The sequence below is a fragment of the Aulonocara stuartgranti genome (assembly GCF_965226115.1).
Source record: "Aulonocara stuartgranti genome assembly, chromosome: 12".
Lineage (NCBI taxonomy): Eukaryota > Metazoa > Chordata > Actinopteri > Cichliformes > Cichlidae > Aulonocara > Aulonocara stuartgranti.
The window spans coordinates 20,849,917-20,865,000 of NC_138948.1; the positions used below are offsets into that span (position 1 = coordinate 20,849,917).

A 15,084-nucleotide genomic window follows, 5' to 3' on the forward strand; every position below is an offset into this window, starting at 1 on the left:
CTCCACTTGTAAGCTAAACACTTAAAACTACAATACAGCCTTTAAACACATCATAAAAGCTAAAGTCAACAAAGATTTCTTTTTTTTTTTACTAAAGATATTTCAAAGAACCCTTCGCTATATTAAAAACTAACCTCATATGCACTCTAGTCTGCGGTTTTGTCTATTTTCTGCTGTCTTCTTCCTGCCATATGATTGCACTTATTTCTGCCACTCTTGCCCTCGCAGGTGCTGTACCACACTGCTTGACAGCCATAAACTAAACTTTTATTGAAAACAATTTCAATAAAAACTTCTTTAATAGCCTAACAATACCTCTGTAGCTAGCAGGGTGGCAGATAATTCGATGGTGACTAGCCTGAATGCGCGAACCCTTTCAAGTAAAATGAAAGCCCCAAATAGCTGAATGCTGCGCTTGTTTTCACTGCCTTACTCTAAATCCATCTACTTGAGAAAAATGAGAAAAACATCCCAACAAGTGACAATATCATGTTCATCTTGGAGCAGCCCTCGCTTGAACTTTGACCCAAAGCGTTTACTGAATGGAGACTAGGCAGGACTGTTATTGACACTGATGAAAAAACACCAATCACGGGCGCGTCTCACGAGCCAATTAAGAGCCGAAGCCACAGAAGTGAGGCACAGCGGAGGAAAACACGACACAACATCATGTTGACAACATGACGCCTTTACTCCTGCTTGGCCTGTCGAGCTCGGTGACATCGAGATGGCTGTCAGGTTTGGACACACACACCACTGTGTAGGTCAACACACACTGCAACACTAGATTCCCCCAAGGACCTGTACAACACCAGTATAGTGTGTAGAGGGTGTGATGGAGGCAAGAGGAGGGGGGCGGCGTTGAAGGCACTGACCCGCAAAAGCTGATTTCATTAAAGGGAAGGAGAGGAAAGGAGAGGAGAGGAGACAGTAAAGGTCTCTGTGTATATGACCACAAATGGAGAGAGCAGACGCCAGCTGTCACTTGCTTATGTCAGCCCTATTCTCAGCTCTTATGTGAGTGTGTGTTGTGTGCTTGTATGTGTGTCGCTGTGTGATCTCAGTTAGGCTGGTTTCAATTACGGGGCAAACTTTGACCCCGTGTAACCAAGCCGGGAAGGGAGCTACCGAGAAAGGTGTGTGTGAGAAAGGGAGCGGTCAACTCAGAGATCTCGAGAGTGAGAGAAGCCTTTTTTTTCACTCAATAACGCTCAAACTTGCATCACAGTGTCATGACTTACCCTTTTTCTGGGGGGCCCTCGTTCTTCTTCCTTTGGGGCCCGCCCCGCCCCTCCTCCACTACCTGTTCGCCCCTGCCGTCCCCCTTTGCCCTCTCCAACTGCAGGTCTGATGGTCGTCCGGATCTCCGGTGGGCAAATGTAGTTCTCAAGGCTCTTTGGGGGCTTCTTGGTGCGCTTGGTGGTCTGTATCTTCAGCTTTAGACTTCCTTCCTGGAAACTTGCTTCCTTGATGGAGAACTCCTGCTCCTCCATTAGCCCGTCCCCCTGTTCCTCTAACCCCTCACCTTCACTGATGGCACCGTTAATCACATCATCGCTGCGTGCCAACCCGATGCCTCCTGCTCCTTCTTGGTCCCCTTCATTTGGCCCCACCCTACCTCCCTGAAGGTCAGCCTCTTTGGGTCGGGCTGAGCCAACCAGATCCCTTTGCTCCATCCACTCTCCCACCAGAGCCAGTCAGGATGGGGGAAGCCTTGGCAGCCAGCCAATAGGAAGATAGAAAGCAGTAGTCTGTCGGGCTGGTTGGTTGTTGTCAATCAGCTACTGAGGTTGTGTTGATTGTCCCACAGGAACACAGCGAAGCCAGGGACAGTCTGCAGAAAGAGCAGGTGAATGACATAATTAGGAAAAAAGGGCGTATGAGACCCGTTCCGTCATCCCCATAGCTTCCATTCCACTGCTACCTCTCAGCACAGGCCTGTTCTCTGTCATCGCCATCATTGCCTGCCTGTTAAGTATGAAGACAAACACACACTCATCACAGAGCTGCAGAGGCATGCTGCCTAGCTATCATTTGCATTTTGTACCTCGCATAAACAAACTCATTTCTGACACCCACTTGCCTTCCTCTCTTCCTGCTCTCTTCTTTACTCCCTCTTTGCTAAATCTTCTCTCTCACCCTTCATTACTTATTCCATCCTTGTGACAGATCTGAAGCGGAGCTGCGCAGACACTAGAGTGATCAGTGCAAAATAAGACATTCCTCTTCTCTGCACTAAAACCAGGCTGAAGTTAGCCTGAGGACACAACACAGAAAAAAAATGAACGAAGCTGGCTCCGTTTTTTTTGTTGTTTTTTTTTTCTTCTTCAGAGGAGTGAAGGAGGAGGGAGGGGAACACACAAGGGGGGAAAGGAAAAGCAGCAGAGAAAAACGGAGAGAAGGAATCTAAATTCTTTCCCCAGATGTGGTTTACGAGCTGGTCTGGAAAAACTAGCGTCTGAACCATTTTACACACGCATGCAGCCGCATTGCTACACACATACACAGTAAAAAAAAACAGTGCGCGCATCCACACAGACGCACATCCAAAATGACAACGTTGCCATACACATGCTGCACCCCCTGCTGCTATTCCTGCTCTCTGGAGAAAAACACTGTGGCCGCTGCTTGTCAGGAGGATTCAGGATTTCTGTTTTGGATCATTGCACGTGCAGACACAGATCCATATTACACGCTCACGCCATACGTACATACACACGTGCGCTTGCACAGGCCTACTTACACACAGGCGTATAAACAGAAAGCAACCAAAACAAACAGTGGACTACACTTCTCACTACAGCTCGAGGGAATCCCATCAGTCAATATGACATGAGGCATGACTGAGTGGGAAGTGGGGAATGCTGTCTCACATGCTGAGCTTAGCCTGACACCATTTACACTGATGTGAACCCAGACTAGACCACTACCTGTCGACATGACTCAAGTAAAGGGATCTTGCTTCCCGCAGACTTAAAAAGATCTGAAAGAGCACAAGTGGCTCAGAGCATATATCAAGATTTGCATACCTATTAACCTAATACACTCCCTGGCATGACTACTACAGTCATTTTCCTTTAGCTGTATGTGTTTTCTCAGTGTGCTGTACTGTACCAGCCCACGCTACTGTACAAACAGCTGATCCCATCATAATATCTAAGGGGCCTCAGAGCACATGCTTGCAGTGTGACTGAGCAGTCTTAATCCACAGCAAATTTTCCAACAAACCATTGCAAGACTGCACACAGTGTCCAGCTCTCAAAGTTAGCCGTGTGTCCTTTTTCTTCTGCATGCCCTTAAATAAAAAAAAGTCAAAAAAGACTTGTTTCAACGAACCCTCTCTTTAACCGTAAAGTTTGCCAATCTGAAACCACTTACAAGGGTTATTGATGTAGGTTCTGGTAGCCCAGTGGCGGTCAAGGATCAAAAAATTTAAGGGAGCGTAACAGCGGTTTTGCATGTTTAAGCTTATGAAGCCCAAATTGCTCACATGGCTGTACTGCCAAACATTTCCCAAAGCACATTAATACATTCTCAAATTGATTTCCTACCTTGGAAATCACAGGTTTTCATTCAAAATAACTGGTTTTTAAACTTAGCTCCTCGACAGCAGCCTGTTTAATGGAAGAATATACCAAATTCACTTTTTTTGCTTTTTTTTTTTTTGGGGGGGGGGGGGGTGACATCGTGACAACTAAGAATTTAAGTGCAAAGCTTTCTTGGCAGGGTAAAATTTCACATCCCAGAGCCTCCTTCATTTAACTCTTTGACTAACACGAGTCTTCAAAGCAGACTGTGCTCAGTGCACAACCACACCATGGCAAGTGTTACATCAATCAGTAACACTGAGACATAAATAATGCTCAGTTTGATGGATAGCCTGTTTCAAGAGTGATTTTGCATACACCCTGCCAGCAAGAATGAAAACTGCTGACTGCCTGGAAGTTAGAAACTCATTCCCGCAAACTCCACAGCCATCGCCGTGCTTGTACAATCACACTTTTAAGCATACAAAGTTTTACAGATATAAACAAAAGGCGGTGCAGTCCAGGTGTAGTCCCAGCCTGGTCTTACAGTGCCCACATGACCCCCTTTGGTCCTTCAGGAACCTCCCAGTTCCTAATGTCAGCTCGGTGACTCGCCCTAATGGCATGTGTGAAAGCTGCCCTGGATGTCATGTGACTGAGGACAAAGACAGGAAAAAGAGACAGCTGCCAACCACAACATCACTCACTCAGTCACACACACACATTAAATAGACGCACATCCACTCTGTGCCTACGACTTAGTACCCCTTCACAGCTATCGCTCAGTATGACAGCAAAATGGCATCGTGCATTAGTACAATTCTGGTCATTCTGGGCCATTACTGCATAAGCCCCTTAGCTGGGTCATGACTATTCCTTCTCCCCTCCCTGCTCGCTGCCCTAAGCGGTGTTAGTTCTGTTACTGGCAGACAAGCTGAGAGTTTATGTAAGACTGACCCCTCCTCGGGCCTCCCTCACTTACTTAGCCTGAGCCTCACTGTCTCCTCTCCCCGCTCTCACTCTCTCTTTTATGCACACAAACACAGCGATGCACACACACACATACACGCACACACACCTCGACCAGCCTCAGACAGCAGGGTGATTGTAAGAGGCCAGACTCGCTGCATAAATAGCTTTATTATGTTCTCAAAACTGCCAGCGCTAACCAGCTTCCCTCTTAAATAGCATAAGGTCATTGCCTGTGCTGGATGTGAAAGGCTGTGAATGAGACAGTCCTCCAACATTTCGCCTTGTACTTTTACCGACAATTATGATAAAGCATTGATAATGGAATACAGATGGACAGAACGGTGATGGTGAACGATACAGACGGCAGACAAAACAGGTAGGGGAGTCCAAGTGTGAGCGAGAGACACAGAGCGGGAAAGAGAGAGAGAGAGAGGGATGGCAGCAGAAACACAACCTTTTAAGGCTGCATACCCAGCAGCCCAGTGCCTGAGGTGCACACACAAATAGCTCATACACAAATGCAGACAGATGCACGCGCGCACACGCACCAAACGCCTGCGTGATTGCACAAGGTGAATATCCTTTTTTTTTTTTATTTCATGCTTTTTTATGCAAACGTAGCAGAAGCACGACCATCCCTGGATGTAGATGAGCATCTTGGTGTGAGCTGATGATCCTAGTCTGGCTGTCATTTGCAGTTTTTTTCCCCTTATTTTGTTCCTCGGGCTCTCAAGTGAAGTGTAGCCACATATGCCAATGTTTCTAGAAGGTTCCAGTCTTTGCTTGGAGACAAACCAAAGAGAATGGGCCCAGATTTCTAGTATTCACAAGTCCAATGGGCACAGCATGAGGTTTCAAGTTTGATGTCTATTAGTCCCTCGGAGCAGAGCGAGGTGATGGAAGCCCTAAAAAGTGCCTATTTGGGTTTTTTCCCGGCAGGATAAATCCATATATATATTTGGATATGAAATACAAAATAAAGCCCTCTCTCTCTTTCTCTCTCTCTCCCCAGTTCATGTGCATGTGTTCAGCTGCAGGGCAGCGAGAAGGACAATCGTAAAATATCATGTGTGGGACAGCCATAATTGAAAAAGATGGCCTTAAAGCTGCTTCACGCAGTCACGCGCGCACATCCACTGGATGAGCCATATGCCAGGTAGCACTAAAACCATCCTCACGTAACTCCCCGGCTGAAGCAGATGAATGTTAAACCATTTTAACTGCAGCAGAAGCCACAAAATGGCTGTCAGCAAAAACACCTCCCCTACTCCCCAACTGTCTTCCTCCTTCCCCTCACCTCACTCCCCCTCAACCTCTGTTCTCTCCCCTCTCCTCATTGCTACCTCTTCCCTTTCCCCTCCACCTCCCTATCCCTCCCTCCCCTCTTTCTGTGCGCTCTGCCAAAAGGTGCTCCAGTGCTGATATTCTGTTAAGAGAGCCTGCCAACAGTTAGATTTGTCCTTGGATCCCGTTCACATTCCCTCCTCCCCCACCCACCTTCTCTGTTATCCTATTTCGACCCAAGGTATCCAGCGCAGAAGGGGATACACCTAATCGATTTCTCATACTTTAATTTAAAGGTGGCATGCAGGCATCTCATTACTTAACCGGGAGTCTAATAGCCTGTTTCATACTTTCGCACCACAAAAATGCCGCCAGGTCTGGGGGAGCTGAAACTGTTAACAAGACAAGATCGATGGTTCCATCCGAGCTTGAATCACCTCTATTATCCGTTCCTCAGCCTCCTTTCCTTCCACCTACTCACGCACCTCTCTTACAGTTGTCCTTTACTTTAACCCTTGTTCTTTTTCTTTTTATAAAATCAAGCCCTCATATATATCCAAGAGAACCTGATCGCACGTCAGCCCGCAGTGAGACTTGGTCATGTTTATCCATTGATCTTTTGGTGGTCTGGTTGTGACAGAGGTTTCTAGGTGCTAATGATAACCACCGACCCCCGGTCCTCACCTTCCTCCACAGGGCCATGGCATTTGGACACGTAGTTTCTGACACCCACGTGAAATTGATGACCTGCTGATAAATGCAACCACAGTGGGCAGAGCTGTTTTACCAAGCTACTACATTTGGGCACACATCTGTGATGACGATGCTACAGTTTGTGCACACTGTGCTACTAGTAAAAAATGATGATAATCAGAATAAAGATAAAGTCAACATGACATCACATTTTTCCCTCTAAAACAACAACAACAAAAAAACACTGAAAACATTTAGAAACAAACATGCAAACAAAAATCACAGCTTAACTTCAGATAAAGGAACAACTGACAGGTCGAAAGAGTGACAACCATCTGCTTGCTGCATGCCACAGATTGTGATGCTATGTGATGGACTGTCCATGTCAGTGAAGGCGCAGGTGGTCCACTACAGCAGAAACAGATTTAAACTTAAGAGGCCGAGCTGTGGTTGAGTTAAACCCTGATCTGAGCAGTGGACACTTTATCCCATTGGCCTTAATTGGTTGTTTTCTCTTACCCGCCCCTACCACCACCATCTAATTACCAAGGTATTACACAGTAATAACAGATGGAGACCGAGTAGTACCACAGTTGTTTGGGGCTGGTGTGCGTCTCGTTGAGTGGTGGCGCGAGCATGTGCGCGCGTGCGCGTGTGTTTCGGGCGATTTTGCTGGCATGTGACTGCAAGCAATTTCACATTTAAGGAATAACAGTCTCGCGGGCAGAATGTGGAAGGCTTTGTAGGAGGTGACAGGCAGCTCAAACAGCACACATGGAAAGCAGACACAGGCGGCCAAGTGGCGTTACAAACACGAACACAGTTTTTCACCGGAGAGGTGCATTCAGGTGTGGAATGTGGTCAGTCAACCGGGGCTACTTACCCATGTCTAATGTTGTCTCACACTCGGCTCTAACGTGTAAATATTTTATCACGATCATTTACAATCCATTTAGAGACATTTTACGAAAGCGACGGATGGGGTGACAGCCTCCCGTGGAGCTGTCAAACGGTGCCAGAAGAGACGGATATGTTTTTTGACAGAAAATCCCGGGGAAAATGGCGTCAACGGTGCTTTGGAAAGCAAAGAGCGAAAAAAGAGAGCGAGAAAATAGGATTTGCAGTCGATCTGGTGGCAGAATCAAGGTAGCCGCACAGGGGAGGAGAAAAAATCCAATCGGAAACTTGGGTCCAGTTCCTGGTAGAAATAAGATCTTTAGAGGCTCTGGCGTGTTGACTCGCGCTGTGGAGAGCCGCCGCTGACGCCGCCGCCGTGCGCACTGAATCTCCGATGCCTTGCGGGATCGCTGGTCACTCGGGGAGCTTGCACGGCACTGAGATCCCTCGCAAATCCGCTACTCGGCTGGTTTGGGAGGAGGAGGGGGTGAGAGCAGGACTGTTACTGCAGTCAAAACAAGCCCGCATCCGACTACAAGCCCAAATCCAGCAGCGGGGGGTGGAATTTCAGCGACAAGACCGCGCTTTTAGTCGTCAGTGGGCTGCACAAGAGGCAGGAGATGGTGGTGGGGGTTGCTCGTCGCCGGTTGCACTGGGTCAAGCTTTTCTCTACCTCTCTCTCTGTGCCTCTCTCTCGCTCGCTCTTGCTCTCTCTCTCTCTGCTTTTCCGATCGGTGAATGTCAGGTCCCGGAGCCTGGTGTCTGGTAATGATCTCACCCAGCAGACTAAAAGCTCTAGCAGAGCAAAGCAGAGGGGAGAGATGAGAAGAGGAGGAGCGACATCGCCTCCCCCTGGCAGCAAACAACCTCAACGAGTCTCCCTTTCCCCCCCTTTTTTTCTTTTTTTTTCTTTTCCAAACCTCCCCCTAATTCCCAGGGCTTTCTCCCGTGGGACTGCTCTCATACTGGCACGGTGTTATTTTAATGTAATGCAAATAGGGAAAGCAACATCTGGCAAAAGGCTTGTTGTTTTGACTGAGTCACTGCTGTGAGGAGAAACATGTTTGGCACTGGTTTTCAACAGGTTCAGATACGTACCTGCATACAGAGCAGAAGAGACTGCGACTGAAATAAATATTTTAAGGGAAATATGCATCTGATACTATGTAACTGTAGTCTACTGAGCCTGGCTTTAAAATGCCTGAATTGTAATGATAAATAAATATTTAATGGTCTTAGAGCTGTGGGATTTGATTAATTGGCTGGACATAAACAAACAGGGGTAAAATATGGACTACAGCTAAGTTTGAGTGAATATAATTTGTAGGCAAACTAAGAGTTGGTGTTTAAATTCACTAAAGTTTCATTAAAGTTGTAGATTTTTTTTTATTGTTATGCATTGGTGTTTTGGGGCTGTTGACTTCTGAAGTGGGGGCAAGCCAGAAAAAGTTTGAGAATCACTGTCTCAGAGCAATTATACCAGACAACAGATGTTAATTCGGCTCAACATCTGGCCAGTCCTGTTTGAATCAGCATCTGAGCTACTGTGGCTTCATTTGAACACTAACCGGGCACCTGCATGAACAATTGGGCATAATTCAGCTGTAGCGTTTTATTTAACCAGTAAAGGGCTTCACTTAATTTAAGATGAAAAAAGCTCTGTCATCAGAAAACAAATTAAAAAGCACACAATTAGCAGCCTTAATGATATAACAGATATACTAAAGGCAGAAAAAAGGTCCATCCATTCATTCTCTTTGGCTTATCCTTATCAGGGTTGGGGTTACAATAAAAGCTATCTTTTTCCATATAGTCAAAATGAATAAGAGATAACCGATTTAGAATATTAGAGATGCTGTGATCATTGCCTTCACTTCGCTCATCCAGAATAGGCGGCTTCTGCTGAGTCATAACTTAATACATAAATCTTATCAGTAGTGGTTCTAATGCATATCCTCTGGGGGTGTTTGACATGAAACATTTTGCAAGCCCGTGGGCTGAACTATAAATAAAGTTTATCACCTTTGTCTTCGTACGAAATGGCTTGTGCGCAAACCGCTACTACTGGAATGAGCTGCGATGGTGCTATTTGGTGAGCGTGGTATTCATTTATTCTAATTCAACGTGTGTGTGTTCAGCGAGACAAACGCTGCCACTCCACGCTGCGCTGCTGACACGTTGTATTCAGAGTAAGACAAGGTGGGTGCGTGGGTGGGGTTGAGTGGGTGAACAAAAAAGGCAGATTAGAGTGGGGTGTGCATGTGTGTGTGTGTGAGTGTGTGTGTGTGTGTGTGTGTGTGTGTGTGTGTGTGTCATGCTAGTGCTGGTGCTTTCCCCTTAATATGTCACATTAGAGGAGGATGGAAAACCCACATCAACCAGGCATGAACAAGCCGGAGTTGTTCCATTAATTCATCTTTGTCAGAAGTTATGTTTATATCGGGTCTCCATGCAAAACTTGACCTTCCCTGTATGGAAAACATTCTTTAACATTAACAAGCAATGCAAATGATGTCAGATGACCTTTCTCTCTTGGTGCCCCACAGTTACTAGCTGTTACTCATCCCTGGCATGTGTGTGTTTGTCTGTATGTGTGTGTCCGTGAGTGCATGCATGCCCATGTGTCCCTGTGTAGAGCACCCACTGGGAGATGTTTCATTAGCCAGGGTGGTGTGCTCAGTAGCACGTAAACACTCGGCACAATTTCAGACTTGTAGTTAAAAATCTGCAATGCCATCAGCAGTGTGGATGCTACTGCTTTGCACGTTGCCTGCTGTGCCACATTGACTAGTTTCACAATTGTGTCTGTGTGTCTGTGTCTTTATTATATTGAGAGCGCTTTCATAACAGCGCCTTTGATCATCTCTCCATATAAGGGCATGGGGCCGGTATTACATTATAGCGTGTGTGTATTTCTGCGTGTTTTACTTTATCTTTATGTAGACCAAATGTTATGACAGTGAAAGCAACAGTCCCAGGATTTCTAAACAGATTTGGCATGATCTGCTCAACATATTCATTAAAATAAGGCTCAGGTTTATGGCTACGAGTCAAGGCTACCTTTAAATTTGAATTAATCTGGGAAGGGGTGATTTTTATGGGTTTTGGAGGAGAGAAACAGAAACTGACTCTAGAATAAATTTAAAATAGCAAAATCTGTGTGTGTCTGTGTTCACGTCCGTGTGTGTCTATTGATCTGGGTTGTGTGCAAGAACAGAAAGAGACCCCTGAGAGAGAGGGGTCAACAGCTGCTCCCCAACAACCAATCAATTGCAGTGTATCAGTAAACATTACACTCTCGCTCTCTCTCTCTCTCTCATACACACACACACACATATGCGCGCGCACGCGCCCGGACACATAAAGACAGCACTCTCTTCTCAAATCTGTTTCCATGGATACCAGATACAGGCGGCCAAGAGGGAGCAGTTTTCCAGCTTAAACTGTAAATATTGAATTATGATGGGGAGAAAAGAGACAGCAGTGCAGGGCAACGTTCCTGCCTGAATGATCTAAATATCTGGATAATCCTTTCATCTCTATTCACCGCTACAGGAAATCTGGTGCATCATTCATGCTCATCAAGTTCAACATAAAAAGATCAATCTGTCTTACGGATCCAGCCACTTATGTGACGCTCTATAACAGACCGAGAGCTGCCCTCATTCCTTCATCTCTCCCTGCCATTTTGTGTGTGGAAGATCTTCATTCCCTCAAGTGGGATGCAAAGTAAATGCTTCCCTGTGCTTGATGTGCAGCACATAACAGTGAATTCAAACCACTTTAGCCGAATGCTGGGCTCCTCTGTGGTTTGATCAATGGGGAGAGGGGAGATTGAAAGATTGAGATGAAGACGTGGAGTAGGAGGGGAGAAAAAAACAAGTTAATTAATAAATGCTTTGACAAATGTTTCAAGTGCGGGGGCCACTAGAGAGCAAAGCAGAGATGCAAAAGCTGAGAGGGAAAGCAAAGGTGAATGGCAGTAATTGATTTGGGGATCTTTATAAATATTATAATCGCTGGCATCTGCAGAGGTAAAATACTAATAACGCACTTGTATTCATAACAGAGCTACGCAGCTTGACTGCGCCGTGAGTGAACACACTAACCTTGAGCTGACATTGTGAGCAGCCGAGACTCACGGTCAATCAGCGAGGGGCTTCTCTCAGGGAGTCCACTAATCTCGCAGGGCAGCGGCGGGCTCATCAGAGCTCCGAGACCTCTGGGACTGATGGAGGTAATGGGGTGAGCTGAGAGAGTGGGAGAAGGAGTGTGTATATGGGCATCAGTGAGGGGGGGAAAAAAATAAAGAAACACAGTTGTGTGTGATGCAGACACAAATGTGCATAACCAAAGTGCATCTGTGCACACATGCGCATGTCTGTGTGTGTCAGAAGGTGCGAGGGCCGTGCTGATGGAATGAGAAGTTAATGGGACGTGTGACAAGGTTGATTACTGAGGCCTCAGTGATCTGACTGGGTTAATGAAGTAAATGGCTCTTTGGATAGCACACCACTGGGGCCATCTCTCCAGATCCTGATACACACAAACAAAGTGGCCTTTTCTTCCTTTGCCTTCCAACTATAACTTCCCTCACTGTGCTTGTGGCCATTGTGGGTTTTGAATTAATCTTGGTGCTACATTTCACATATTCTTTCATCCCAAAGTTCTCTTACAACACCCTGCTGCAAACTAGAAGACAAATAAGCCTATATAAGAGGTAAGGCAAACAATGGAATATTTTCTGTATGTACAGCATTAAAACAAGGGAGCTCAGCACAGAGTGTTCAGCCTCTTTGAAGGATTTAAGTGGCCACATGTAGTTTGCAAATACAGCCAGACTTACATATTCAAGAGAAGATGCGCACACACGCACAAACACGCAGACAAACAAAGGAAAGGAAAAGAAACACTGCGAGACTTTGTTCCCCATTTGAGGCTGCGATAGAGATTTTTCTAATGAGAGCAATAATGATGTCTGAGAAAAGACACAGACCAGAACAAAACAACAATACAGATGGGTGCTACGACAACAACAAAGACGCCCTAAATGCAGCTGACTGTGGACTCCCCGCTGGCTCTGTCTATGTGAAGAGATGACACTGCGCCCATCCCCCTGCTACTTATAAGGACATTATCATAATGTTGGCTCCGTATGAGCTCAGCTATCAAGTGGGCTCATCTTGAAGTCGTCCACAAGCCCCGGTGTACGCAGATGCTTCAGATGCCTGAGGAAGACAGTGGTGAACAAAAACATTTCTGCCCTAATATTAATTCAGACTGACAGCTCTGGCATCTAACAATGCAGCCAAGGACTGACAGCACCAATTTGACAAATCTCTGCGTTGGTTGTAAACACACAGCAGCACGGAAAATAATGATTGTCCTTCTGTTTGTCCTTCTGCTTTCTTATTGTCTTGTCACTACAGACATCTGCAGAGAATGAAAGGGGCAAAGTGAAGCATGTTTGTGGACCATGTGTGGCTGATGCTTTAGCAGTAAGTCAGTAGTTTAAAAAAATGGTGTGCAAAACCTGGTCTATGTGCTTCAATAAAAAAATAGAGGTGAAAAAAAAGTAAAAATACAAATGTCAGCATCTATTAGACGTATAAATAATGAATAATTTGTTCTGAGAAACAGATATTGTTTGTCACGGCTTGTGTGAACCTTCACACCTCAAACATCCACCCTACAACATCCTGTTGTGTTATAACTGTGCATGTGGTCAGATACAGCTGCATGTGTGTGTGTGTGTGGTGTATGTGTGTGCATGTGCGTGTGTGGGCCTGTGAGAAAGAGTCAGAAACATAAAGAAAGAAAGAGAGAAAGAGGAAAACTCCCTAGATGACAGAACGCAGCCACTTCCCCAGAGACTCTGTGAGTAAAAAGAGGACAGAAACCTACAGCAGCAGGTGTGTGATACAGCACTGACTGCGATAGCGCTGAATCATTCATCCCTTACACACTCGGTGACACCATCGGGGATCTTTTTTAACCTTTCATTTCTGAAGTATTGACCCAAAACACTACACCTAAATCACTAAAAAGTGGAACAGAGCAAATGATGACCAACAAAAAAGACCAAAAAAGAACATCCAGTGTGCATTATTCAACATTTTGGGGCATATTGTCAAGGCAAACTTGAGATTGTGACACTGCTCTTCTGCAGAAAAATTGCCTTTGCACTGCAACATTTCACTCCATCAACACATCTTCTATTCGGCATTTTGAAGAGACATGCATGGTTTGTGGGTGGCAGTGACTTAAAAGAAATCTGTGAGTGTGTGTAACAGCATGTGTGTTAAACGCAAATTTTTGATAAGGGCGAATAAATGTTTATTTAATTTTTTTACATCTCTGAACAGGTCACCCAAAATGCATCCTCCTCACACTCTTGTATAGCCAAATGAGCAGGTTATCATAGCTGTGCAATCAGTGTAAAAATTGTTTCTGAGGAAGAATTAGGTGGTCACATACCACACGCATATACATACATAAACGGCATTTGGTCTGCATTTGTTGTTTACTGTACATTGTGTGAACACTGTCCCATCTGAAGCTGCTTTCCAGCAGCAGGATGTGGTGGCGCGACACGTCCTCGCTTAACAACACCCACTTCCTATGAGTTTGATAAACAGCTTTGTGGTTTCACTCTCCTCCTGCCCGTCAAACAGAGGTATACACACACAGGCGCGCGCGCGCACACACACACACACACAAATATGCACACACCCGCTCAACAGCATCACCATCTGCTAATGTGACACATAACCAGAGTGAGTTATTGTTGTGCATAATGTTACCCATAGTGTCATGTGATTTACAGTGACAAACTATACAAACGCTACCAGAATCACTTATGTCTCTCTTCATCCACAGCCTCACCGAGACACGGAGGGGAATGAGCACAAGAATGTCTTTAAATCATGGCAGAATTAGTAGGCATCAATATGTCATATTTGTTTTAAAGCAAGTGATGTAAATGGATCTGAGTTATGTCAGCCGTGGTCATTAATGTCCCAAGCCCCTCCCCCCACGTGTGTTCCTAAAGTTTGATTGTAAGATAGTAAAGTCTTCTCTTCTCTTCTCTTCTCTTCTCTTCTCTTCTCTTCTCTTCTCTTCTCTTCTCTTCTCTTCTCTGCATGGTTGCATGGGCACATACGGTTCTGTCACTCACATCTGGGAGCTGTCAGATGAATGTGCACACATCTGAGAGGAGAATGAGGGGTGTATTAGGCCTGCTGATCCTTCACACCCCTCTTGTCAAACTTAACATAAAAATGAAAGTCAGTGGCGAGTGTGTGCGCGTGTGTGCGTATGTGCACGTGAGGCAGCAGACGAGGAGGGTCAAAGGAGAAGAGCCATGCCTAATCCTGTGGGATGTGAGGGTATCTCACTGCGTATGGAGATGAGATGTAGAGATGTGCTCAGTGGTGCATGGATCACAAAACCTTCCTAACTGACAGAAGAGACTCCCAGGAGACAGATGTCAAACTGCTAACTGGTGAAAGAAAAATAAAGGGGGCAAAAAAGACAAACTGTGAGGAAAATAACAGTACTGCATGTTGCATCATAACAGTAAAATGTTAAGAGGCGAATGAGGCTGGAACTGAGATTAAATCTCCCCTTCACTTATTATTAATCTTAGTATTAGTAGCAGTATTAGTATTGTTAGTATTATTAATATTAATATTGTAATTGAACAAACCTT

The 15,084-nt window shown here is 45.4% G+C and overlaps 1 protein-coding gene across 2 annotated transcripts in view; it reads right to left on the minus strand.

Annotated features, from left to right (window-relative positions):
- Nucleotides 1–8,580, minus strand: part of setbp1 (SET binding protein 1) — a 38,158-nt gene extending 29,578 nt beyond the window's left edge. The window contains exons 1-3 of one of the 2 annotated variants that reach the window (XM_082553658.1): nt 2,080–2,134; nt 1,925–1,964; nt 1,242–1,834 (exon numbers count right to left, since the gene is read on the minus strand). In XM_082553658.1, the coding sequence (XP_082409784.1) occupies nt 1,242–1,676 (435 nt within the window). In that variant the 5' untranslated portion in view covers nt 1,677–1,834; nt 1,925–1,964; nt 2,080–2,134. Of the gene's footprint in view, nt 1–1,241; nt 1,835–1,924; nt 1,965–2,079; nt 2,135–7,359 lie in introns of those variants that run through there. The other variant, XM_082553657.1, reaches the window with a different exon arrangement.
- Between the last annotated feature and the right edge of the window lie 6,504 nt (nt 8,581–15,084).